General features: G+C 40.1%; 1 protein-coding gene across 3 annotated transcripts in view; it reads right to left on the reverse strand.

Moving 5' to 3' along the window:
- MAPRE2 (microtubule associated protein RP/EB family member 2) overlaps positions 1-27,554 on the reverse strand; it is a 100,637-nt gene that overhangs the window by 20,453 nt on the left and 52,630 nt on the right. For 2 of the 3 annotated variants that reach the window (XM_064654018.1, XM_064654017.1), the window contains 3 exons: positions 17,346-17,473; positions 5,049-5,194; positions 2,892-3,105 (listed from right to left, as the gene is read on the reverse strand). In XM_064654018.1, coding sequence (XP_064510088.1) covers positions 2,892-3,105; positions 5,049-5,194; positions 17,346-17,466 — 481 coding nt within the window. In that variant the 5' untranslated portion in view covers positions 17,467-17,473. The remainder of the gene's footprint in view (positions 1-2,891; positions 3,106-5,048; positions 5,195-17,345; positions 17,474-27,554) is intronic. The other variant, XM_064654024.1, reaches the window with a different exon arrangement.

Here is a 27,554-nt window from a genome sequence, read left to right on the forward strand (position 1 = left end):
GGTCAACACACTGGAGGAAAGGGATGCCACCCAGAAGGACCCTGACAGGCTCGAGAAGTGGGCCCATGTGAACCTTATGAAATTCAACAAGGCCGAGTGTAATGTCCTACACCTGGGCTGGAGCAATCCCAAGCAAAAATACAGGCTGGTTAGGGAAGGGATCAAGAGCAGTGCTGAGGAGAAGGACTTGGGGGTGTGGGACGATGAGAAGCTCAACATGACCCAATAATGTGTGCTTGCAGCCCAGAAAGCCAACTGTGTCCTGGGCTGCATATTATGGCTCTTATAAGAACTGTAAAGAATACTCCTTGTGCATGAGCGCAAGACAGAGGTACAGAAGCACATTTTTCATGATTTTCCAACTACACAGAACTTGCTCCCACATCATTCCAATTTACTCTGAAATGGCCTGACATGAGGCACACACAAGTTGGCAGACGCATACAGAACTCCTCCCAGTGTGTTCTCTGTCAACAGGCACCCAGTAAGGGCTCTCATCCTGTCAAACAACCAGGTCACCCGATGCAGTGAGGTGAGGCACAAAAGCACAATACATCAGTGAAATGAAAATGCGCTCGCCCAGAAATCAGGAAACCTATGAATGACTGACACTTAAATGAATTAGTCCTGTTCCGAAACACAAGCAGCAAGAAAAGCTGGAACTCGCATTTCACTCAGCATTATGTAATGTCTATACCCCCCCTCCTCAGCTCAGAAATTAAACTAGTGTCCTCCCTCTCACACGTCTGGACAATACGGAAAATAATAATGAAGGAATCTTTCCATGAAGAAGCTAACTCTCACAGCCATAGGATCTTACCTAAACTCATCACACTATCTCAGTTGTCCTACTCCATACAAAGGCTGGGAAGGCACGGGACATGCTCTTCAGTACAACCAACAACACAACACTGCATTATCTTCCATATCAGCTGGTTGGTTCCACCCCAGCAGCTATTCAATTTCTGTAGGATTGTCACCTCCACAGCTTTAATTTGGATGACATATTTGTGACTTTGGTAAAAACAGACCATCTGTACAAAGAATTAACAAGTCTGTGTTGAATAAAAGTGTCTTTTCCAATTTCTCAACTGGACAACATCTTGACGTTAGCACTTGGGTTTTGCTTTCAAAGGTAGTGCAAGACATTACATGGGAAATTAGAGTGTGCCAGGCCCTGAAATTCAGAGGTTCAGGCACAAGATGGTGCAAAACAAAGATGTAAACAAGCTTTAGAAGTTCAGAGCAGCACTGGCCTGCTATTAGGTGCTCCATTTCCTGGAAGCACTAATGAGATAAAGGCAGCTGGCCAAGAATGCCCCACTTTGACGTCAGGAGTGATCAGAGCAGAACACTGAAATCTGGGTATGACTCCAGAGCATAAGCCAGCCTAAAACTGAGGGTGCCTCACACCCGCCCCTTCCCTTTGCCACTGGTGCATATCCAAGCCCATGAGAAGGCAGGTCACAGATTTAAAACCAACTAAATATTAATCCTTATTTGAGGAATGGGTTAGTATAAATCCAGGACAAACCAATAAAGGAATTAAGTGTGTGTGCATGTGTGTTTCTGCACGCACAAACCTGTGTGCATATAGATCATCAACCCCAGTAACACTTGTTCAGTGACTTTTTTTTTTTTTTTTTAATATTAGCTGCTCTCCTGTTTACTTAGTTCACTCAGTTAACAAAAATGGCACCTGCTTAGTCCTTAGTCATACCAATATTACATAAACACCACAGATCGGGTTCAGTCCTTTAGCCTGTTCCAGAAGCACTGTTGTGGTTTAAGCCCAGTAGGCAGCTGAGCCCCTACAGCTGCTCTATCACTGTCCCCTGCAGTGAGACTGGGGAGAGAATCAGAAGGGCAAAAGTGAGAAAATTCATGGGTTGAGATAAAGACAGTTTAACAGGTAAAGCAAAAGCCATGCAAACAATTCATTCACTATGTCCCATGGGCAGGCAGGAACTAAGCCATCTCCAGGAATGCCACACTCCATCACCCATAATGGTGACTTGGCAAGAAAAACGGTGTAACTCCAAACATCCCTCCCCACTTTTCTCCTTCTTCCTCCAGTTTTTCTTGCTGAGTATGATGCCATGTGGAATGGATTATCCATTTGGTCTGTTGGGGTCAGCTGTCCTGGCTCTGTCCCTTTCAAATTTCTTGTGCACCGCCTGCCTGCTTGCTAGCAAGGCAGTGTGAGAAACTGAAAAGGCCTTGAAACTGTAAATACTGATCAGCAATAATTAAACATCCAAGTCTTATCAATCCAAAACTTAGCACCATACAATCTCCTATGAAGAGAGTGATCTCTATCCTAGAAAAACCCAGTAAAAACACAGAAAGTTAGAAGACTGAGGTATCTTTGAGAAGGAGCAACAGTTGTACTTTGTTCAGTTAAGAGGACTAGCATACCCAACAATAAACACACATAAAACCAGAAATAAATAACTTTTTTTCCTTCTGGTCAGCCCTTAAGATTTGGAAACATTTTACTCTCCATAAAAATTAAAAAATAAATCAGCCTGTGCTAGCAATTTACTGTAAAAGTGGAGGTGTGAAAGACAAACACACTCCATTTAATGTTCTTGAATACACTTACACATACCACATTCAGCAACAAGATGGTTAAATGCCTTTGTCATTACTACAGTCCACATCATTTACATCAAGGTGTTCAGTGGAGGAGGCCTTACTCCAGTCAGGCTGGGCCAAACTGGAGTGCCCAAAAAGTTAACCTTCTGACGTGTCAAGATGTAAGCCAAAAAGAATGTGAGGCAAAAAGGATGGCCTAACCCACACATTTTTAACTAGTATTTATGTAAAGTAGACTACAGCTTACAATTGTCTTCAGAGACAGGAATGGAATTCTTTAAAATGTAAAATACCTGCAGTTGGAGAGTTTGCATGGTGAGACTTTTTGGGCAGGTTGAAGATCTGTTCACCAGGATCTGGTGGGGGAAGAGCATCTTGGCCTTGTCGAGCTTCCACAGGATCGTACTCCTTCCCATCATAGTTAGCATCAAAGAACTTCTTAAACCACTGAATGAAATCTAAGTTGTCTTGGAAGCGCCCTTTGACCAGTTTTTCCACGGGAATTACCTGAAAGGTAGAATAAAGGTTCCAATAATCTGTCACTGCCATTTAAAAATATAAACATTACATATACACACTAATTTGAAAAAAATCTACTAATTACATCAGCAAATATTCCTCTGCCATTGTTTCATTCCTAAAAGAAATGGAATTATGGTCAACTTGCAAGTGCTTGTAAAAAATGAAAACAAAATAAAACAGAGACCCAGGCTCTGAAGTAGTTATACAGTAGGTGTATGTAAGCCTTTGTAACTGCTGTTCCGCTCCCTTCTGATTGCAGTGATAGCCATAATGAATGACATTGTTCTGGGAGTAACACTATATTCAGCCAGCTAGGGATTTCTGGTTTTAATGGACATGCTACAGTTGGACATACTAAAAATGAACAATTCTGCAAAAAGTACAGTCAGGAGTTTCCTGCTCTCTGTCCTACTGTTTGAACTACAAACCCCAGAAGCTTTTCCAAGACATGGTAAAGTTGAAACCAACCTACTCTTTGGTAGCACATGTTCATCATCTGAACTAACCCTGAGGTTTTAACCTTGTAATTTCTTTCCATTCCACACATAGCTATACATAGAACAGTTTGTGGACATGCAGAAGTTCACTAAAATGTCTCTAAAGTTCTAGCAGAACAATGGAAAGACTATGAGTATATCTCCATATCCATATCTTGCAAATTTTTCACAGACGTGAAACCTCCAAAAGGTGTCTTTGGCCAATATTACAGTACTCAAGGTTCCCAGACGCTGTGGGCAGACAAGGACTACAACTGCAGGAGAGCTGCCCTGCTTTGCTTAATTCATGGAGCTGAATAAAGAGCCGAGTCAGACGGATATTAATTAATGCCTCTTGAATGCATTCAATTTTCAGCTGGAAAAGACTACCTAAACCCTTTGCAGTTTTCATTTCTTCTTCAAGGTTAAGCCAACTGTACAGCATTTCACAAATCTACAAGAATTAACACAGCATTTTGCATGTCTTTCCATGTTGTTCCATTTATATCTTAATTTCGCATTGAGAAGATATAGTTAAGTTTGCTCCCTACAGAAAAATTGACAATGTTCAATACATTAGACTTCCCAATGTTTCACTAGCAAATCACACTGTAAATAGAAGCATCCGTAACATTTCATGAAACAAGGGTTTTCCAGTGCTTTATAAAAGTCTTAAGGGACTTTATATTAAGACTGTTTAAATTTCAGAATAAGGCAACACTAAAAGCCAGAGCAGAATCTTAGAAGGGTATTCAGGTAGTGCATCAGTGTAGAACTGTAAGAATGACAACATAACTTCCATTATCTGTTTTCATCAACACAGTAATTTATACTGGTGAGTCTATCAAACTCTCACATTCAAGCATAAACCAAATACCGTATGGCTTATGGTTGAACATACCCATTTTCTCAGAGACTTCCATTTTTAACAAGATCACATGTGCTGCCCAACCTATTAAATCACTGGGTAAATTATTCCAGCTTTTGAATAATTTGAATTCCTTAAACTCTGCTTTGGACACGAAACATGGAATACTTACAAGAACAGCATATTTCTAAGTTACTTTGTTGGAAATTCAGGTCACTGGTAATTTTACTGTATCTAAAAATTAAGATTCGCTGATGAAAGGAATTTCCAACACATGGTGTTTCAGCAAAAGGGTCTTTGATATTAAGATATAATGAGTTAGGTTGCACAATTCCTCAGCAGAAATACGGACTCAGTTTTCAATTTGTACCTAAATGGAGCATGCCCAACTTCTTTTTCATGGCTAAACATCCTTTTGAGAAGATGAAAGGTCAAGGATGTCTTCACATATAACTTGTAACTCCAGAAAATGTTGAAAAAATGGACTTTCAAGTATTTTGAAGTTTGTTTCCCCTATTAATTTTATCCAATTTATAGAACTTTTGAAACATGTAGTGATTGAAATACAAATACGGAATGCCTACCTTATCCACATTCATTCTTTTAAATGATGCCTGCAGAAGTTTGAAGTTGTGAATGTACTCATGCTCCAGCTTTGCTTGAAACTTTACTTTCTTCAAGCTAATGCACCCTGGGAACAACATGTCCATGAACTGGCAGTAAGCTGCTCCTACAACAAGAGAATGCATTGACGTTAATCCAGATGCACCCAGCTAAGACCAAATGGTGTTTAATGTCATTAGCAGAAAGCATGAGTAGAAAGCAACAGTGCTGAAAATTCCCTGCTGTAATTCAACCTAACACTATGCACCCAAGATCTCCCTATCTAATGTATATCGAGCAGTGTGACATATTAAAGTGGGTTTTTTCCATTCAATCTGAACACATGATGCCCTGTTGTGTAGCATCTGAGGAATCACTATGACTAACACAAAGTAAAATGGATGTTCTTGGGAGTCCCTATACACAGCAGGAGTGTCCATACAATGAGAAGATCACAGCGAAAATGAGAATCTCTTAATAAGCTTCCTCAATCTTCACAGTCCCCTGAATTCACACAAGCCAAGGTCATCTTTCTTCCGGCACTTGTAGCCAAATGCCAACCAAGTCCAAGGCAATCATTTAAGATTATATCAAACCAAGATTTAAAAAATATTAACTGCAAAGTTCCAGGTTGTTAAAACACACTAGCCAGTTGCCACCCCTCTAAAACGAATACCCCTACTGATTTTCATCCCCTGAGATAAGCATTTAAATAAGCCGACTTTAACATAGCCCACCCATAGATTTCAAAGCTGGGCTGCCAGCTTTAGCTCTCACTCAAAACAGTAAGGTTTCTAAGTTCAACTTTGAGAATGCTCTCAACTCACATACTAGAGGGTAGGGGTGTGTATGTATAATTAAACCTGCACACAGCAGCAAGTATATGGAAAAATTTCTAACCAGCATACTAAGTATAGCTAATAAAGGCAGCATTTCTTGTATACAGGGTGCTTCCTCCTACAGCATCTTGCTACTGTCATTTGCTAAGTAAGTCTTTAATGTTGACACACTCCAATGTTTAGAAATCAAGGATGAAAATGTTTGAGGAAATTAGAGGAAAAACAATTTCTGTTCTTCTTCAGAAGAGTTTTCTACAAAATGCTTTATACTCAGCAAAGATTCAGGGAGGTCCACTTCTGGAGCAGAGGGCTGTAGAGGATCCAGCTCTTGTGCTTGAGCATACAGGGCAGGGAAGTGATTGCCCCATTACCCCTGACAAGTTCAATTTCACTTCTACAAAAAGGACTGTTGTGCATTTAGTGCAGATCAGTTTTGACAAACAAGTGTCCAGATCTCACTTAACAGTTCAGCCCAGTATCAACAATGACTTTTATCAAAAAACAATTCTGAGTGCTCACACAGAAACCAAATTAACAAAGCAGACACCTGGCTTGCCCAGTTTTACACGAGAGCCAACAATAACTTGAACTTTAAGTCATTTTTCTCCACTATGCATACGTTTTGACAGGACCAACTTTACGCATGAGATAGTTCTCATTCTCTGTATTCAGTCAGCCATCATATGAAGAGTTACAGAGCTCACAACTTCCCAAAGAGAAGCAGAGTTTAAGAGTAGGGTCCAAAAATGTTCTCAAAAATACCAATACAAATTTTTCTAAGGGACTTACCAAGATCAAGCTTTAGTGCTGAAAACCACTGCCATTAAAAAAAAAAAAAATCTCTTCACATTGCCTAGGTTTTTGGGGAAAATAGTTATTAAAAAAATCTGATTTTCCAAGGACACCTTGTGCTTAGCTGTTTGCAGTGGTCCTGATATGATTAGGAATCAAAGTAAAATATTCCCCAAAGGAAAATGAGCCTTCCGGCAAGTTACAAGCACCAGACAATAAATTTGCATCTTCTTATTGAAAACTATATAAACACAATTATTAATTCAAAACTCATCCTTAGCAAGAGAACTGGTAAATACATGGCAATGGAAAAATTACATTACAATTAAAAGCACAGATATACAGATAAAGCATGGCTCAATTACACTTATTACTGTTTAATTTAATGCAAAAGGATTATTATGCAATCATTTAATGTTATAAATTGAATTTGTTCCTAACTCTGTACTTTCATCCTCCCCATACCCCAATTATAAGCTTTACTCTGATATCTAAGTAATTGCCTGGAGGCCTTAAAAATGCACTGCACAACCTTTCATCTAGATCCTTTTAGAAAACTAGAAGCCCAAAGTGTTCACATGAGATTTTTCTCCTTCTGCTGGTAATGCAAATTCCTTCTGCATGCCTTTAGATAGTCTCTCCAGTTACGGTATTTCCTTGTGTTTTCTTCCCATCATGCTGGCAGTTGCTTCTGTGCCTTTGCCAGCCAGGAGGTGGTCCTGGGTCTGCACAACACTCGAGGGCAGAAAACACTGGACTGCATCCACATGGCAACACAGACCTGTTCTCTGACACAACACTGCAGCTGGCTGCTGGGCTGTTTCCCCAACAGGAGGATTTTATTACATTGGCAAACACAATTCATTAAAACGCTCCTTCCTGAAGAGCAGAGGCAACACACCAACATGGACTGAACTAAACACTAAACTACAAAGAGAGGAAATTCTTCGTGACTCCAAAAAGGCAGAGACCTGCCTACCATAGCAACAGGAGAAAGTAAAATATCGTTACAGTCAGCTGGGACTACCTGATTTTGGGCATGGAGGTTATGTATGTATTTAATATTATATAGGTATTTATTTATAATTAAAATTTTACTCCCTAAAGCTTGTAGCTGTCAGATTGCATCTAAATGGGAAACATCAGCACAACAGAACGGGGACGCTACTTTCTACACTGCCCATGGCTGAGATTTCCTTAAGGCAGCAGAAAGAGCAGCCCTACTTAAGTGATGCAAGATTGCAAGGCATTTACCTTACAGACAGAGTGTATATGCCCTCTGCATATGGGACACCACCTCAGGCCTAGCCAATTTACTATACAACTGATGTTTCAAGGCAGGTGCATGAGAAAAGAATATTTGCAATGGAATACAAAGAAAATTACAGTAGAGACATTATGGTTTGTGACATACCTCTTGCATAATTTATACAAACAAAAGGATTACGCTACTATATTCATTCAATATTAAAAAACTTCCCTACATTTTCTGGAAAAAAAAATAAAAAAAACCCAACCCAAACCACTACCCCCCAAAAAAACCCCAAACCCAAACCCCCTAAACCTTAGCAAATCTGTACAGAGAAGCTGAAAACACACTACCTGCCCAGAATGGCCCTCGCAATAAATCCATCTCTATGACCAAAAAACTTTTATATGCATGAACATGCACATACCTACAAACAGGAATAATTTGACATCTACTCAAATGAAAGATGAAAACTACAGCTGCAGAAAAGGGATCAACAGTAAAAACCTATTATCCATTATTAGCTAACAAGCAATTTAGAATCACTGGCTAAAAGTCCTTTTGCGTTTTGATCTAGAATATTGATGCAGCCATTAGTTACAGAAGATATTCACAGGCCAGACCAAAACAAGCTTGCAAACACCGCTGTGCTGAAATCCGCCCCCAAGCAGTCACTATTTTTAGCCCCATTAGTGAGCAGAAAGAGCCCAGCAGCATCACAGGCTTTGCAGGTGTTTGCAGGGCATCCCTGGCTCTGGGTAGAGCAGGCAGCAAGTGGAGGGAGGGGATGGTATCCAGGCAGCTGCCAGAGGAGGTGAAGGGATGCTGGGGGAGAATTCAGACACAAAAGAACAAACTGAGAATTGCAAAGGTGGTTACTTAAAGCTATTAAACTTCAAGAATTCTGCCACATACAGTGGTAAAGCTGAAAATTACTAACAAGTCTACAAAAGCAGAATATTTTACAGCATTTTCAGAGTTGTAGATAATCTTTCACCAGTCCCTTGCAGTAAGCAATGCTGAACTAATTTTAGCTTTTGTCCTATACTTCTTTTCCCCTGCTTCTATGTTACTTTCTCAGACTGTCCACACTGGCTTAATATGCTCTGAAGCACATGCACTCTACATCATTATAGATTTTTGATTTTTCTCCTCTCTCCTCAACCATCTGGAGGTTGATAAATCCATAAATGAAAGAAGTATTTTCTTGATAATTAAAAATACTTCTGCTTCTGACTATTTAAAGAAAAAATAAATTAAAGGAGGTAACAATGAAGACAGGAGAATCCTATTTGCAACAAATTTTTACTGCTCAGTAAACCTCTGATCTGAAACCAAGATTACATCCTTGATTTTCTTTAGCATTGATGTTTATATATTTATAAATGAAAAAAATATTTGCAAACTAACTGCTTTTAATATACTATAGTTAGAACTTATTATGCTAATAAATATTTAGTAGAAACAATATAATATAAGCTTAGGTATTGCCAATATGTGTGTGCCCCATACAAGTTAGGCCAATCCTTCACATCTAATGTGAAAAAACTATGTCCCTCCCAGCTCTTCCCTGCAGTGTGTTGGAGCAAGATCCCAGAAAGTCATATAAAACCACACCGGCCAATACGGAACTCAAAGGCCTCATGAAAAGACAGGGCCTGGCTGGGGCAGGGGTGGGGCTGCTTTATTTTAATTCTGATACTGCAATCACAGCAAATAGAGCTAAGTTCTACACTAAGAATTTGGTATAAATGCTTATTATGAATTTTGTTCTAAAATTACATACAATTCAAGTTTAAACCTTTTAACCAGGCCTAAGTTTGATTTTTTTTATACTCGGTTTTTAAAAAATCCCATTTGGGAAAAAGGCTGACTGTACCTTTTTCTGTAATTCATTTTGTTTGTTCATTTGCTTTAATGAAATATTTTTGAGGTACTGTAAAACATACATCCAGTCATGTTAGATACAAATCCCTTCAAATTATTCATTCCCTCCAAAGCTACAACCACCTGACCACGCATTTGGAAAATATGGGATGATTTGTATGTGTATTACTCATCAGTACTTCAGTTCACTATGGTTGCTAATGCTGATGGGAAACTGCACACGCCCCGTATTTTTGTTGCTGAGACAACAACAACAATAATAAAAAAAAAGGCTGTGACTTGCAAGGAGCACACGTGACCTACTAGTTTTGATAAGAAAGGGGGAAAAAAACCCCAAAAATGCCAGCAACCACTGTTTACAATACAGCAGCACTTAGGCTTGTCTTCTACCTCAGGCTTTCTAGAATTGCTTCCTTGGGAGTGACATTAAGGCAAGCACAGCAGGTTTCTGACTTATCAGATTTTCCTTTAGATTCCAAATATGGGTGTTCTGTTATGCCACACAAAGTTTTTTTTAAAAGAATGGGCAATGAAGGTTGTGAAGGGTCTGCAGCACAACTCTTATGAAGATACTGAGGCTGAGGGAGCTGGGGTTGTTTAGCCTGGAAAAAAGGAGGCTCAGAGGGGACCTCGTTGCCCTGTACAACTACTTGAAAGGAGACTGTAGCAAGGTGGGGGTCAGTGTCTTTTCCCACATAATAGGACAAAAGGAAACAGCCTCAAGTTATGGTAGAGGAGGTTTAGATTGGATATTAGAAAAAATTTCTTCACAGAAAGGGTAGTAAAGCATTGGAACAAGCTTCCCAGGAAAGCAGTGGAGTCATCATCCCTGGAGGTATTAAAAAAACGTGCAGATGTGGCTCTTAGTGACATGGTTTAGTAGTGGACTTGCAGGGCTGGGTTAGCTATCGGACTCTATGATCTTAAAGGTTTTTTCCAACCTAAATGACTTTATGATTCTGTCTGTGAGCATAAAGCTGTGTTACATACAGGCACACCTTTAAGAAATGGCACAATTTGTGCTGAGCACTCCACTGGAGATCATGGTCTTCAGACTCCTATTTGCAATTCCAGCAGCACCTATATGACCTAGAATATAGGTCTCTTTCTCCAATTAACTGCTCCTTGCCTGCCCTCGAGCCCCAGTTTAAGAAGTTTCAGCCCACATCAACTTGCCACCTACTTAGTTGTAGAGAAGCAAGCATTTACGGGTCTATGCATCAATCAAGACACTCTGGCCTAGCTTCACTCTTCCCAGCAACAATCTTGGGAGGGAACTTAAAAAACCCTAAAATAGATACAGATTAGAGTGCAGCCCTGTACTCCTGCTTACAGTTGCCCCAATGAGGGCAGAGCGAGTGCCTGCCAACAGATGGGAGCTTCCAAAAGCAGAGCTGGTACCACAGAAAACAGTCTACAAGAACTACGCACCTCCTATCCACCTGACCAACAGCCACTGAGACACGTTCATCTAAATGACATCTGCTTTCAAAAGTCCTTTTCTACACAGGTGGGGTGTGAGTGTGACATAATGCAGAATATCCAGTGATCATCCTAAATAATGGATATTGGAGGGAGGTTTCCCTGGTAATAATTTGTGTTCTCCTTAAACATGTAAATCATTAAGCTGCTCATAAATTATGCACAGCAGAATTTTTAATACTTCAATTTTTGGCAATAATTTATTTTGGGATTCATTAATTTTTAAATAGGAAGATCAGAACAATTTCAGAAAACACAGTTTCCATTTAACTTAAAATAGCTGCGTAACTCATCATGCCTTAAAAAAGTAGCACACAAAATCTAACAAGCTCTTCAAACCAGAGGGAAATCAAGCAACTGACTGCAAGTGAGAGCTATGAGTAATTAAATAATAATTTTTAAAAAGTAAAAACCTTGTTCAAGTTCTATTCCTCCTGAATTCTTAATGAGTGACATTTAAATAAAGAAATTATTGGCTGAAAATCATGATACTGCTTTGCAAGCTTCCTCAGAAAGTTTTGGAAATAATTTAAATCCAATCATTAACATCCATTGTATCCCTCTAATCCTAAACATCATATGGAATAGATTAGAGAGTCATTGATGCTGAGTATGCTCTGTGTTGCATAACCTCAGGACAACATGCCAGTTCCTTGAAACATGGCTTGGTTACAGAGTGCAAATGGGATCAAGCCATGTTTTAATCGTGTTCCCAAGTTGCTCTAGAGACCCAGCCTTTTCGAGGCTGCAAACTGGGAAAAAAAACAAAACCACCAACGTTGAAACATGCTTTGCCTTCTCAGGCACACCTAGCACGCTGGGCTGTAGAGAATCATGCTGGCACTAAACGCTCCAACAAAGACCTATAATGCAGATTTTAGTAACAGACATGTAGGAAGTTACAGGTTAATGCAGGCACCGAGCAGAATACACCTTCTAAGACATGAAAACACAAATCCTATGCAGCAAACCCACAGAATACACCATGCCTGCGTCTGTGTATATATGCACAAACGATTTGAAGAAATAGCCCTTCTCACCATCTCTCTGCCTCTACCTTCTCCAGCTACCTCAGCCCTGCTCAGAAAGATCTTTCTTCTGTGGAAAAGAGAAGAACCAGCTCTCATGGAGCACTCCTCAGGAAGCGGCATTCCTGGCATGCCATTCCCTCCTGCTGCTGAGGGTCCCAAGGCTGAGGGTGCTGGAGGCACAAGGGTCACTTCACAAATGAATGCTGCCCTGCCTAGGGCCTGGTGTGCAGCCCCATGGCTCAGAGCCCCCGTACTCAGTCCCCGGGAGCACAACACCATGGATACCCTCCACAAGCCAGGGACAACCTCCGCCCTTGCACAGCACCAGCTGCAAAGGACAACAGCCCGCAGAGGCTGCAATCAAGTTCTCCCCCAAATCCCAAGCCACAGAGGCAATACAGAGTCAAAGAACGACATCTGTCCTATCATCACACTGCCTGCTTTCCTCTGACACCAGGGTGGTGGAGCAATGTATGTATAAAGGGTCTAAATAGTATGTATATTGTACGTAATGTAAATTATCTAAAATCTAAACGTATGTATAAAGGGTCTAAATAGTTCCACAGGAGGAACGCAAACTGAGATACAGGACAAGTGAGAGTAGTCACCACATGAAAAATTCCCTGTGGCAACACCCAGGACATCTGTAGAGAAAGCATCCCAGTCTTAAATCTGAAAATGCCAAACCACATGCTTGCTTTTTAATACGGTCATTTATTAAAAGCAAGGAAAAAAACAACCCCACATTTAATCCTTTATCCTTGCATCCAAATCCTCAAAGACAGAAGGTCTGTATGCACTGAGGGCCAGACAATTTGCAAGTTTATAATTCTACTGAGGATTTTCAAATGCAGTGAGGGAGGAGAGTCTGTCTCCTTAACCTCAAAGGATCACACAAGTATAGCTAAGACAAAAATTATACCCCGCTTCAGGCTGCATTTTCCCTTCTACACACATTTACCATTTCTAGCTTCCTTGCTCATTATATAGCTTGTATGCATTGTGTTGATTCTTTTTAATTCATATGCAAGCCCTCCAGTCTCCTGCCTGACTCTTATTTTGAATATACTCTCATGTAGCACTCTAAGAGTCATGAAAAGCCCTGTAACACATTCACTTGGTATCCCCTATAGATGAAAAACAGCCTTACTAAAGAAAATTCAGTTATAAGTTGTTTAGTCAGAATTCTTTTTAAGAAGCCACTGTGTATTCATCACAGAAATAGCATGACTCCAAAGAAACAAGCAGTGTCATAATTCATATGAAATGCCTATTCTCCAAGCCTATGGGTTTTGCACACAGGATTCTACATTAAATCCACTCAGTTGTTCTCTATTATTTTTCATTGATGTATCAAACTAAATGCTCCCAAATCTAATGCCAATCTAAAGGCAATGCACTATGCCATCAATTAAAACCATGGTTTATAAATTTCATGTTCAGGTTAAACAACCTTCCAAGAAACCAAACCCAGAGACCAAAAACTGACAATGTGACACTCACATAAAGGAAAGAGAACTGCATTGCTTTGAGATGCTCGGAGGGATTTTATCCATTTAGTTGTCAAAACTAAATTACCAGAGGAGCTCCAGACTAAATTTAGACTCTCCAGGGCTGCACCCATCCATAACCTGGCTTTTTTGGCACACCACTACCACAGCAGGCATTCAGAAAGCTCAGGGGACACTGCACTTTGCTTGGCCTACTTAAGAGAGACAAAAACCACATCTAAGACTCCCAAAGAATACAAATACTTTATGACTAAGCCAGCCATTCCTTTGCTGCTCCTTATCCAAACATCTCTGTTCCTATAAAACCTTTAGTAAAGCCAGAATGTCACATTATTCTTTCTTTGCTTAAGCTCAGAATGTCAAAAATTATTGATAAATGCGGGCACCATAAGGTCTCACAGACAGGTGTTGAACACAAGCGTATGCCATATCTAGGTTGCTCATATCTCCTAAAAGTAACACCTTTGAGATTTTAATTCAGATATAGCACCCGCCCACCTTCCCTCTCCCACCTTTTCTGGCCTTGCACTTAGCTTTTGCTGGCATCTTGATTGCTCCTTATTAACAAAAATGAACAAGAATTGAATAGTCATAAAACAGCATGACTAATCTTAATGCTTTTTTCTAAAAGAAGAAGAAAATGTCCATACAATTTTACAGTAGGTTATAAAAATTTAGTTACAGCAGCTCTGCAGCTCCCTATTAATGCTGTGAAATGCTTCATAGTTGTAAAGAGTTTCCCACATATTCCTTCTCTTTGAAGTCCTGGAGAAATGCTCATATTTTATGGAAACCAACATTCATCTGCATGAAAGCTGCCAATGATTCAAGGAACATCAGCCAAAGAACGCCAGAATGAATGAGTTAGATTGGCCATTCTCAAACTGCAGTGCATACAATGCTTGCTAATGCTCTGGCTGTTAGTTGGCTGGTCATTTCTGCTACGGTTCCCTTAGTTTCCCTCCTGCAAACTATACTAGAAATATGCTAAATAAAATACATCTATATTAAATAAGCTGCTTTGAGTTTACACAGTAAACTATATGAAATGCAGAAGAATTCCTAAAGCCTCTTCCCATCTGTCTTCAATCCCTACACATGCATGCCTTGCACATGAGAAACTGACTACGCAATCTCAAGGGGAAAGGACCTAGTCTTAAGACTACTGTGCTCTAGTGTCTGCAATAATCTATCAGTGTTTAGATTCGTCCGTTCAGAGAGTAAAGTCCTCTGGAACACAGGAAGGACTGTCCTGGGAATGCTTCTTTAGATAAGGCACTACTAAAGCCCCTTCTGGACTGTAAAGAGCATCAATGCAAAAACAGGAATGTGTAAGTATCAAGGTTGACTATCAAACCAAAATGGAGAAATTCAAGTTAACAGCTTTCACCTGTTAAGAATGTAAAAGCATCAGGTAACAATAGCAATCAATACAATCTAGGAAATTCTAAAGGAAGAAAAGGTTTAATTTTATACAGAATGGAGTAAGAGCTGTAATGAGACAACCCTTTTTTTAGTTTTTCCCTTGTGATGTGTCCCAAAATCCTGACTGGAGGTCACAGAAAAAGTTGTATAAGAAGCTGTGTAATGAAATGGGACAGTGGATTTGTGACAGTTCCCATGCTTGCCTGCCCCACCCAGCTGAAGTCTCTCAATCTTATCTTCTTACATAATTTTAACTCACTGTATTCTGCTTAATAAAAATTTTCTTAGATCACTTCTCCCCTATTTTGAGAAACGGTTTTGGTGGTTTTTTTTTATCTTGGTTTTCGTTTTTTTCGTTTGTTTTGTTGGGGTTTGGGGGGGATTTTTTTGGATTTTTTTTTTTTTTAAAGCCCACACACATTTAACTTGACTGAGAACTCACTTCAAAAGCTTCCTTTCAACTATTTATGAGCATTTAAACAGCTACACAGGAACAAGTCAATAACTTGTCTACTATGCTTCCTGTTTCAAACAATGGCAAACATTGGGTATTTTGGGATGCAAATGTCCATTTTCTTGTATCTATCTCCTTAAGTGTGTGCATGCCTATGTTTATATTTATCTATCTATATATAGCTACTTCCACATTTACATGCAGTTGCACAAACAAGTTTGAATATTGTCTCTATATAAAATTCACCAAAATAAAATACTTAGGCTAACTTCTGAACATGTAAATATAGCAACAGCTAAAAATAACACTTCAGTTTCAAGTTTAATAATGATTAAAAAGATTATTTGCGATTATGTCTTTTGTTGTTCAGTTTATATCAGTTACTTACATGCACTTTAACCTGCACTTTTTCAACCTCGATTTTATGGCTGTTGTGCAAGGCTGCAAGCATGGAACCCTACTTCTGCAGCTGTGAATTGTTTTTCTACATTTTGAAGAATAGGCTGTGAGACTATCAACGTCAAAGGATTATCTGTACCTTTCAGGGAACATCTCTGAGACATAAAATTTACCCAGAATGGTAGGTAAATTCAAATATATGAACATAAGACCCTGTTTATGCATTTCATCTGGACCAGGAAAGAGTCGAAATGCAGCAATGGGGTACCTCTTTCATGTACTTAGATTGCTACTTCCAGACAACTAATCTGCTGGGAATATCTTATAAAGAGAATGCTCTAAGATCTAAGAGAACTAAGAGATCTCCTCTTAAGAGATCTAAGATCTAAGAGATCTCCTCCAACACAAGAATCTTCAAATTTAAAAATCACAGTAGGGAATCAGAAAAAAATAATTCCCCAGGGGCATGTGTATTCTCAGTGAAAAATCAGCCTTTGTCTCTGTCATTTCTAGCCATCATTTAATTACAGACCCTGTTGTTTAACACCTATCTTGTGGTTGCCACTCTGATTAACCAAAATGTCCAAAGTATTCAAGCCATTAGCCCTTTTTTATGGGCTCATTACCAAATATACTTACAACAGGAATTCAGGTACATTTAAAGAGAAACAAGCAGACGTTCTTGACAAAGTTCTAAAGCCCTCACAGCAAGCTAAAGGCTCATTTCCTCAAATCCATGTTTTCCCTCAGTCACACTTGTGTTCTTTTCCTGCACACATAAGCAGGGATTTTAGGAACCTCACCAGGAAGGAAAAGGAGCTGGAGAATTTTGTTCATCTGGGATGTCGGCTCTCATTTGTCTCTTTCTCAGTTATGTCCACTCTCCATTTGGAAAGATACCACCCCAGTAGCTTTAAAACACAAAAACTTATCACTGTATTCTTTTCTTGCTTAGCCAACCTTTTTATTACTTTTATGTATCTTTTGCTACATTTGTCCCATTCACCTCTGCCTTTGTTATGCTTTCCCAAGGCACCTTATCTTTCTGCAATTAACACAAACGCAAAAATGCTTCCTCCGCACATACATTAGTCTCTTTTCTCAAAGTAACTGGTTTATGTCAAAGTTAAAAGTTATCTATTTTCAACAAATCAGACTTTTAAAGAGGTTTTAAAATAAACACTTGTAGAGCATACTGTGCTTTCTTACCTGAACAGAGTTGTTCAACTTTTGTGTAGTTTAAAGCTAATATATCATTAACCCATGCGATGATGTCATGTCTGCTCATAGTCTCTTGGGTTATAGAGGTAGAGTACACGTTGACCGCCATTCCCCAACTAGGAAAAAAAAAAAATTTGACATTTTCATAATTGTTTTCTGAATACAATGAATATACGTTTCCTGTTCAAACAACAGACAGAAAAGGTGCAACACTCACAACCCTCTCTTATTTATTGAGAGAGGAGGCTTAATTTTCATTCTTTAATGATATTTAACCTCTTCAATGTCCTCTTGGAATCTATGACCACATTTCTCCAGCTGTCACTGTGAACTTAAAGAACATACAAACCTACAGTACTCTGCGTCATGCTGGTAAGGTAGAAAAAAAGAATCATACATAGATAAAGACACACAGACAGGATCAGAGATCTGAGATTTCGTAACAGTGCTGCATGAATGCAGTGATCTGACCTCTTGTCAGTTTTTTGCCCCTGCAGGACAATCAGGCTGCCTAAACCAATATTTAATTTTCAGATAAATTCTAGATGATGCAGCTGTTCTATTTACTGGAACACTGATTTCTTACTGGGACAGGGGCCTTTTACATAATTAATTCAGTCACAGAGTAAATACTAGATAATCTTTGTTATCAATTTACCAGCTTCTATCCTGAAAGTAACTGAGACTTGCACCCCCAACTGTCTGGTAGGAAAGCTGCCGTGGAGCCCAACTCCTCTAAAACATTAAGAACATTCCCTCTCAGCTTAAACCCATTTGTTCTTCTGCCAACATTATCCTCCAGCTCTAATGGCTTTCTCCTCCCCAGAGCAGATTTCCTAATGTGTTAGGGACAGCACTCAGAGTCTGTCCCAATGCCCAGGTAGTCTAGATTAAACAAATCAATTTGAGTCTCTTATATCAAGTCAGACATTCACTGACTGGTATTGCCAGCAGTCCTTGAACAGACAGTTTCAAACTGTGCTGAGATAACATTTCACCGAGACCTTGGAAAACGGCACTCTGTGCTCAAAGTTTTCACAGCTACATCATCTTACATAGATTCTTCTAGTTAGCTAAGGTCCTTTCCTGCAAGGAGGTAATTCATGGTAGCTTTATCATCAGTCCCCAAGTACACAGACTAGAAATGCATACTACTGAACTTTATTCCTTGTTATCCTATCTCAGTCACATCTTTCTGTTGTGAGACATTGCCAAGATAAAAGATGAGCATGTTCAAGTTCATCTCATCAACAGTTTCAAAGAATGGAATCATGATCATTCATGAAGAGAGTAAGTAATGGACATCAGAAAGTCCACTAGAAACAATCTGAGCATGAGGTGCGTCAGAAACATTCAAATAGTTGAAACTGAACAATAATTCTTAGCAAGAACATTATTCTTGGTTTGGTGGAAACTGCACATCTCCATTTCTAGTGACATCTATAGTAACACCTAACTGTCTAGCTTTGGTGTCAATCTGCCACCTCAGCCTTGGACCTCAACTTTGCCTCTCAAAAGCAAGAGAGCAAGATCTCCTATGTAGGATTCAAGGTCTACATGGACTATTTCCATTCAGAATTTGCAGAGATGCAACCCTTTGAAGCTTGAGAAACAATTCCGCAGGGAACACAAAGACTGCAACTTAACTCCACCCATAGTTAGGTGTGCTGGGGCAACCTAGATAAAATGTGTGGAAAAACCCACCAGCATGAAACTTGACTCAGTAACTTGTAAGTGTATAAGTACAGAACACAGAGAATAAATTTAAATACAAGATTACAAAGTTCGTAATACAGGTCACTTTCTAGGAAACAAATCTCTGAAGGCTGTTAAATTGTTCCCACCTACTGAGATTAAGATCTAAAACATAAAATCCTCAAATTTGCTTTACAGGGAAGGAAGAAAAAAAAAGGTGGGAAAAAAAAGAGAAAATAGGGTCAAAAAATTCATGCTCCAATAGTCAGGCTACTACTGCCAGAAATTCATTCATTTGGAACCAGGCTGCCTCTCTACCCGCTTGTGTACAGGCACCTCCGAAGCATGGAAGAAATCAGCCTGTGCTCAGTCTGCTCAGTTCTTCCAGCGGGCTCCCAGACAGCACAGCCAATTTCATGAACACAGCCCTGCATTCACTGTAACAGTTAGCAAAGGTTGCTTTCTTGGCATGCATTAAGTGCTTGGATTGAACCAAGCGCTAGGAGCAAAGTTTTAGAAACAGGGAGTGCCCTTTTACTCTTAAAAACTACACCGTAATGGCTATTCAGCATCAGGATGGAAGGGACTGAGCAGGCAAACAGCACCTTTGACACTAATTGCATCTGAAGTCTGAAACGTCACTGTTAGTGTGGTTTTTACTTTATTATTTTTAGCCTTTTTAGATAGATAAGAAACTAACAGAAACATACTACCACTGCCACTATTAAACTAACATGTTAAATACTGTCCGTAAGATCAACTGAAATAACAGCTTAATACTGAATTTAATATTCACTTAAGATTCAGAATAGTGAGCTTAATATTAAACCAACAGATTGATATGGAACAGTTCCACTCAATTCTAAAGAAGCTAAGGATATTTAGATGGTAACATCTGAAATAAAGTTACTCTGATCTGTAATTGCCACTACTTCATGAAAATTTTAATTGGCCTCTCGAGACCAGGCAGAGCTCAGAACAACCATCAGCTACCAGTAGTGAAAGGGGAAAGTTTACTCTGTTAAAAAGATCAAGAAAATCCACACACAAGAAGGAAGCAGAACTTCCCTCATCACCCTTTTCCACACAGAACTGCAAAGAGAGATATCCACCTTTCTGCAACCCACAGGGGACCAAACAACCTCCTCTACTGCAGTGCACGGGGTGGGGAACTCTACTGCAGGAAACTGCGAGTAAATGAATAACCTTGAGTTTTACAATGCTACCCTGAAGGATTACTGTAATACAACTTACACTGTGTCTGCAAATGAATTATTATGGTCTATTGGTCAAACAAAAGTTCAGGCTATTTGTTAGAGACATTTGTACACACAAGTATGCATAAGGGTGTATCAGTACCATTTTAAAGTTAAGCAAAATGAATCAGAATTTTTGTTAAAAAAATTCAATAACATGCCATTGCCATTCATCCACAGTGACATGGTGACATACATCTGAATCTTCCACAGCCTCTTCTCTTGAAAGAGTTCACCCTGTCTTTGCATCTCCTGTTCCCTATCCTCCTACTGGTTATGTTCTAAATAAACTCAGCTGGGAAAGGTTTCCTGTACGGTAAGCATGTTCTAATTTGGTGGTCAAATACACACAGCTCCTCTTTGCCACACAACAAAACAAAAAAAAAAAAAAAAAAAAAAGAGGAAAAAGAAAAAAAAGAACAAGCAGGTGTAGGTAGCACAGCCACCATGCTCAGAAACAGCCAAGAACCCCTGTGCTCGACATCTACAGCTGGGCTTGGGTTTTCTGCCTGACTTATTTCCCTGAGTGCTGAAGTACTTTGAAAAATGTGATTCAGCTTCAAAATGCATCAATAAGCATGTCTAAGGCGATGCAAGAGAACAGCTGGGCAGGCAGACACACAGGCCATACTCTGAACAGCCAAGTAGCTAACAACTTGATTTTATGTCCTAATACTACTAATACTACTACTGCTTTCCAATAACATTATTTACATTTTCAACTTGTTAGGCTTCCTCTTGATTAGGCTGAAGGCTCTCAAGCATAGGCTTGCAATGAGGCTTATACAAACCTGAAAACTGGCATCTACCTGAGATCCTCCACCTTCCACAGATATGCCTGGTGATTCCATAGTAACTAAAAGCAGAAGAGGATAGCACATCACACCTCCCACTTCGGAGCACACAGGTGGAGATTAAAATCCTCTGGCTTTTATAGCACTGCCTAACCACAAAGGACTCTATCCTTTGCTTTACCTCAAGCCACAGGAGAGCCTTCACATACTAGTCCAACCATTTCATAAACACACTTCACACATGCACAACTACACACCACAAACCTGAGTTCAGAGGATTAGCCAGGTGCTGAAAATCATGTATATGCTTAAGCAGTCAGAAATATACTGGCTCAGCATGTCCAGTAGTAAACATTACACTCAAAGATCTATTAATTTTTTAAGGCATTGTATGTAGCACTGAACATTCAGCTACTAGGCATTTTCCACTGCTCTTGCTACAGATAACTGCAGCTGTTACAAGGTGCTATCCAGCTGTTCCTAAGATCAGTTTTGCAAGAAGCATATTTACTTTATTTTTCCAGGGATAACTAACAGTTGTTGACAGCAGAAGCTGTATTACAACAAACCATTAGTAATGGCACCAGTAATAACAGCAAGACAGGAAGGACTACAGCAATGAACCTAATTCGTAATTGTAAAAACTTATCACACATGCCATCACCTCTGAACCTGCAAGGCCTTCATGTTTTCATGGGATAGTCAAGGTTGGAAGGGATCACTGCAGGTCATCTAGTCCAACCTCCCTGCTCAAGCAGGGCCACCTAGAGCCCATTACTCAGAACTGTGTCCAGACGGCTTCTGATTATCTCCAGAGAAGGAGACTCCACAATTTCTCTGGGGAACTTGTTCCAGTCCTCAGTCACCCTCACAGTAAACAATTTCTTCCTCATGTTCAGGTGGAAGCTCCTCTGTTCCAGTTTCTGCCCAGTGCCTTTTGTTTAGTTCAAATAGGCATGGTACAATATTATTAAGCTTTTAAATGAAGTGGAAAGTCTGTGTGACAGTACAAAGAGGAGCCTTCTGGAAGCTGGCACCTGATAGATACTGCCAGTAAAAAAAAAGATCTCACACCAAAAATTACTGAAGCAGAAGATACAGCAGAAAAGCTAAGATGAAGCTGAGACTGCTGCAGCTGCTGTTCAAAAGGCTTTCTAGATTAAAGCTATTGCAAAACAAAAAAATCCCTGAAGGAGGAAACCTGCCAGACTCAGAGGCTAACTCCCTGAACAAGGAAAATTCATCCTTTTATAAATCATCTTGAAATGGCAACTCATTTGCTGGACCTTGGCTATTTCTTTAACACTCACTGCACACAGCCTTAGCCATAGTCATTAGAGGCCAGTTATGCTTGAGGTTCTCTTTACTGAAAGGAGTCCTGAGGACAGAAGATCAACACAAAAAGCTCCTGTGCAATGCTGACAACACTGTTCTTACTCTCCCTTTTGACTTATGCTGCACTTCGGCAGCAAATACCACAGCATCAGGGTGCTGCAACTGAAGTGATATTGTAGCAAGCAACATAAAGCTCTATCTACTCAGAAACTGAATCAGATACAAGATTAATCAGAATGAGACATTGCGGGGAGGGGAGGAGAGGAAAAGAATACTGTGGTTGTAATACTGCGAGAAAACCACACCCTTTAAGGTGCTGAATGTCAAATCTCTTATGCACTGTTCCCGTGTTATTAAATAGCCCTGAAATGTTAAGAATATTTTTATTATCTGTATATCCCACTCAATTCTGAATGCCATTTTACATTTACCACATGGATCTGACTTGACCTAAAATGATTTGTGAAGCACGCTACAGAGTCTAGAGGAGACTGAGACAAATCATGGACATTTTGATTGCTTTAATATTGCAGGATTACCATTTAACACAGCCTACAGCATATTTTCTATTGTTCTCATTGTAGTTCCCTGTTTAAAAGCAAGTGAGAGTAGAGTAATAGAGATTTACTTTGATTGGATTAGGGCATTTTTAATTTTTGTTCTTTTAAATTAGAGGCTGCCTGCCAATGCTGTGATGTTCTGACCTAAATAAACATCTATGATGGGTCTCAAGGACTGGTTTAGATCCCAATCTGAGTCACTCAGATTGTGGTGTATGGTGGTAATTCTGTTTTTTGCTACATATGGCTTTAGAAAACTTTATACCCCCCAAAAACCTTATTATCTGAGAGGCAGAAAAATACTAGTTCTTTTTCAGCTCCCCCAAATCTACAAAACACAATGAAAAGTATTCAAATAATATACAAGACTTGAGCCAAAACCTCTGAGATGGTCTAATAACCAACAATGCATTACACTGTCCACTGCATAGCTTTTAGAAATAGTTTGAAGTTTATTCACTAACCAGTTATGACATTGGCATATTTCACAAAAATGAAAATAACAGTTAAAAATTCCAAGACAATCATTTAGTGCTGGAAAGACTTTAGGGCACCTGAGGAGGGCAAGCCACATTCACTTGAATCTGCCAGTCATATTTGCATAGCATAGGTAAGGCTTTATTTCTCCAACTACCTTCTCACTCCTGCTACCACCAAAACTGTAGAGCAGTGTAATACATAATGTCATGTCTCTACAGTAGCACACTTCCTTTTTTGTCAGGGTTCACCTTTGCCTCCAAAAGTACAGTGCAATATTAACACTTAACTACGCAATATCTTAATTGTATCGCAAAGTATTTGCATGCTCTGAAAGTTTCCTTATCAATTTCCACATGTAAACAAACCTTAACTAAAAAAAAAATACATCCTTGACAAAGGATAGAGGTTCAAGAAAGGCAGACATTAATAGCTCACACAAAATGGAAGCAATTCAGAGTCTCTGGCCACCACCATTTCCACACAGGTGTAGTAACTCTGGTCAGAAATGAAACACAGCGGTGCACAGTACCCTCAAACTATACCTTAGAGTAGGTGAACAAAGTAATAGTAATGCTCTGCACTGAACAGACAGGCACTAGTTAATATGGGGTAAGGACACAAATTTCAGTAAAAAAGAATGTTACTATAAATTAAGAAGGCATTTTATTAATGAACAACAAGAAATCTTTGAAGTGGGCTGAATGAGAGGAACATAAGCGTGGTAAGGCTGCAATGCTGAATAACTTAACTGCTTTCACTTACAGTTATTACCCTCCCCCCCGCCAAGGCTTTCAACTCTAAGATCTTAAGATTGGATTGCTGCTTTGATGCCCTGAAGGAAGACATTCAACCTGTGAAATTTTCACATAGACAGTGGCAACTACTCTACCTTTCACAGCAGACAAGGAGATTGTGAAGAAAGAAAAAAAAAAGGTTGGTTCAGAGAAAAATAATTGTCAATAAACCCCAGTCAATGAGAAACACTACACTTTAGAAAACAGAAGAGGTCTATGACCATTTTGTAACTAGAAAACCTTGAAAAAGCTGCTGAATAAACCAACATTTAATCTTCTGTTAAACAAAGTCTCAATTCACCAAGACACACATGGGCACTTTAATTCTCTTTTCATTCATTTTTTTTCCTCTTATGGAAAATAACAGATTACTAAGCACACATGCAGACATCGCTAGAGGATTTCTAAGAGGTTAAAAAACATGCCATAAAGCAAGGTAACATCAGTGCTGAGTACTGGAGGAAGGATGTTTTGAGAAGTAGCACATGTTAGTAAAGACTCAGTTCCTAGCCCGAGTTCTCCAAATAACAGGGGGACCTATATATTTTGCTCCTACTAAATGATGACGAGCAGTTGTACTTTCAGACAGGAGATTCCTAAGTGCTATAGCAAACGCAGATTTACTGGAAAATTAAGACGGCAGCAGAGGAGAGCTTGTTTCCAAACGCACTGCCCTGCATGAGTGCAGCCTGTGAACTCCCAGGCAAAACAGTGTGGACACAGCCATGAATCTAAGCAGCCACCTGCATCTACACCAAGCAAATATCTGCCTGTGATTAGGATGGGATAAGAACAATCATAAATCCCGATTCAGAAAAAACAACACTGCTGGTCATACAGATCGCTGGGCACCGAGACACTATGTCAGAATCAGAACAGACTGGGACAGCAGCCATGCTGCAGCCCAGCAGCTCCGCTGCTCCAACTCCTGCCATTTCCGCCTTTTAAGTCCAGAAAACGCTGTAGGCAGACTTGAGAGTTTCAGCAGGAAAGAGATCCAACTAGAGACAGATGAAGTCACCAAATGAATTTAGTTTTGACCTATCCGGGGTTTTGCTGTTGCCCTCCTCCTCTCCGGCATGTATACATTCGGAGGTGAAAGGCTAAAGTAACACGCTGATTTACTCCAAGCATAACGTAATGCCAAATGAGATTTGGTAATACTATACAGCCCTCCTGACAGGGGGTCTGAGCAGCCTCCAAGTGCCTCAGAACCCTGCACAGAGCCAGGCAAGAGAGGCAGTGACTCAGCAGGAGACGGGCACTGAGCATTCACGCATTTCAGAAGTCTGTGAAGAAGGGAAAACAGGAGGATTCATCAAGGGGAAATGCAATGCCTTTCTCTTAACACATAACTGCCATTTCCTAATGTGAGATTGCAGTACACTTAATAAACCCTGGCTATCCAAGGCAGGCAAAGATAACAAGGAGAACACTCTCATGGGAAATCTCTTGCACTAGCAAAGAAGGGACTGCAATATACCTTTTCTACTCACAAATGATGCAATATGATACAGAGAACAAGGACTTTGTCATGCATCAACTTTTTTCTCTTCTACATTAAAAACAAGTGTAGATACACACAGATTTATGCATTACAACATTTATTCTAACCTTAATAAACATGTATGTTAGAATCACAGAATATCATGAGTCAGAAGAGACCCACTGAGGATCATTGGGTCCAACTCCCCATTACCACAGGGAACAAGGCCCTTTGAAAGGGGCCTTCCTTAAAAGGTGGCCTTAGCCACCTTCACTTTGAAGGTGTCTGAGGTGACACCAAGTAAGGGACAAGAAACAGCACAACAACCACTCATGCAACCATCCCAGGACTTATGGGCAAAGATTCCAGAGCACAGCCTGCACGACAGAGCTGCTGAGACATCAGCCAGGCAGCCAGCCCTGCTCAGTCCCTGAATGGCAGGAAGATGAGGACACTGATCAGGGGTATAAGACAACATTTATTTTAAGCCACCTTTACCCTGAAGTTGTAAACAAGCATGTGACAACACATGAAGCAACACACAACCATGCTGGCTGCTTTCACTGGTGCATCACTCTCTAAAACACTGCTGTGAATTTTTGTGATTAAACTCTAGTATGGTTGCCCAGAGTTCCCACTGCTACCACAGCTCTGCTGACATTTGAGGTGGAAAGGAGAAGCACGAGGCTTTCTGCTGGGTATGCAGCAAATTCAGTGGGCAGGTTTCTAGGAATAAGCTCCAGGCAACACCTGGGACCCGAACCAGCTGTAATTCCCCTGCCAGCACTGCCTCTGGAGACAACTGCACCAACACACCACATAGCTTTTCACTAGGCTCTGCATTCAACCTCTCTTCCACTTCTCTCTCAACTGCTAGTGAAAGCTAGACCAAAACCAATATTAATGATAACACTAAATCTTAGAGTTCTAACATCTCCAATGTTGATGACATAGACCCAAATAAATAACCCCGTCTTTGGCTTATACAAACTCCCTACAACATCATGGCTAGGCTTCGCGAACAAAGATTTAGGAAGGCTCTATTCACCTTTGTTACAAGCATGCTGGTGGCTAATGAGGCCAATACGAGATAGACATGTCCGATTGCAAAAGGCACAGCAGAAAGACTCCTTAGGTGGTATATTCTGCAAGGCACGATTCTTTCTGCGTTCTTTTCTCCTCGAGAGTGATCCTGCGTGTGTTCTCAAAGGAAACAGCAGCATTATAGATGGTGTGTCTCCAGGCCTCCTGATTTGAGGACAGAGTAGACCAGTTATGGTGATCAATATGGCCAAGGCTGAGATGTTGTTTCAGGGAGTCCTTGTATCTCCTCTTTGGGGCTCCTCTCTTGCGGCAGCCGGTGGCAAGTTCACCATAAAGCAAGATCTTAGGGAGGCGGTGGTCCTTCATCCTTGAGACGTGCACTGCCCGGCGTAGCTGTGTTCTCAGCAACATGGCCTCAATGCTGCTTGTTCTAGAATAGATGTATTAGTCTGACCAGTGGATGTTTAGGATTGTACGGAGGCAGCATTGATGGAAGCATTCTAGGAGACGCAGGTGGTGGCGGTAGATGACTCATGATTCAGAACCATATAAGAGAGTAGACAGCACTATGGCTTTGTAAACACTGATCTTGGTATTTTTCTTCAAGTGTTTATTTCGCCATACTTTTTTATGGAGTTTACCAAAAGCACTACATGCCTTTGCTAACCTGCCCCCAAACCCGGAACGGCAAACCTCTGTGTGCTCCTAAGCTCCCCTCTCCTCTTCCACGGGGGCGCAGTACCCGCTGGCGAG

The sequence above is a fragment of the Pseudopipra pipra genome, chromosome 1, assembly GCF_036250125.1.
Source record: "Pseudopipra pipra isolate bDixPip1 chromosome 1, bDixPip1.hap1, whole genome shotgun sequence".
Taxonomy (NCBI): domain Eukaryota; kingdom Metazoa; phylum Chordata; class Aves; order Passeriformes; family Pipridae; genus Pseudopipra; species Pseudopipra pipra.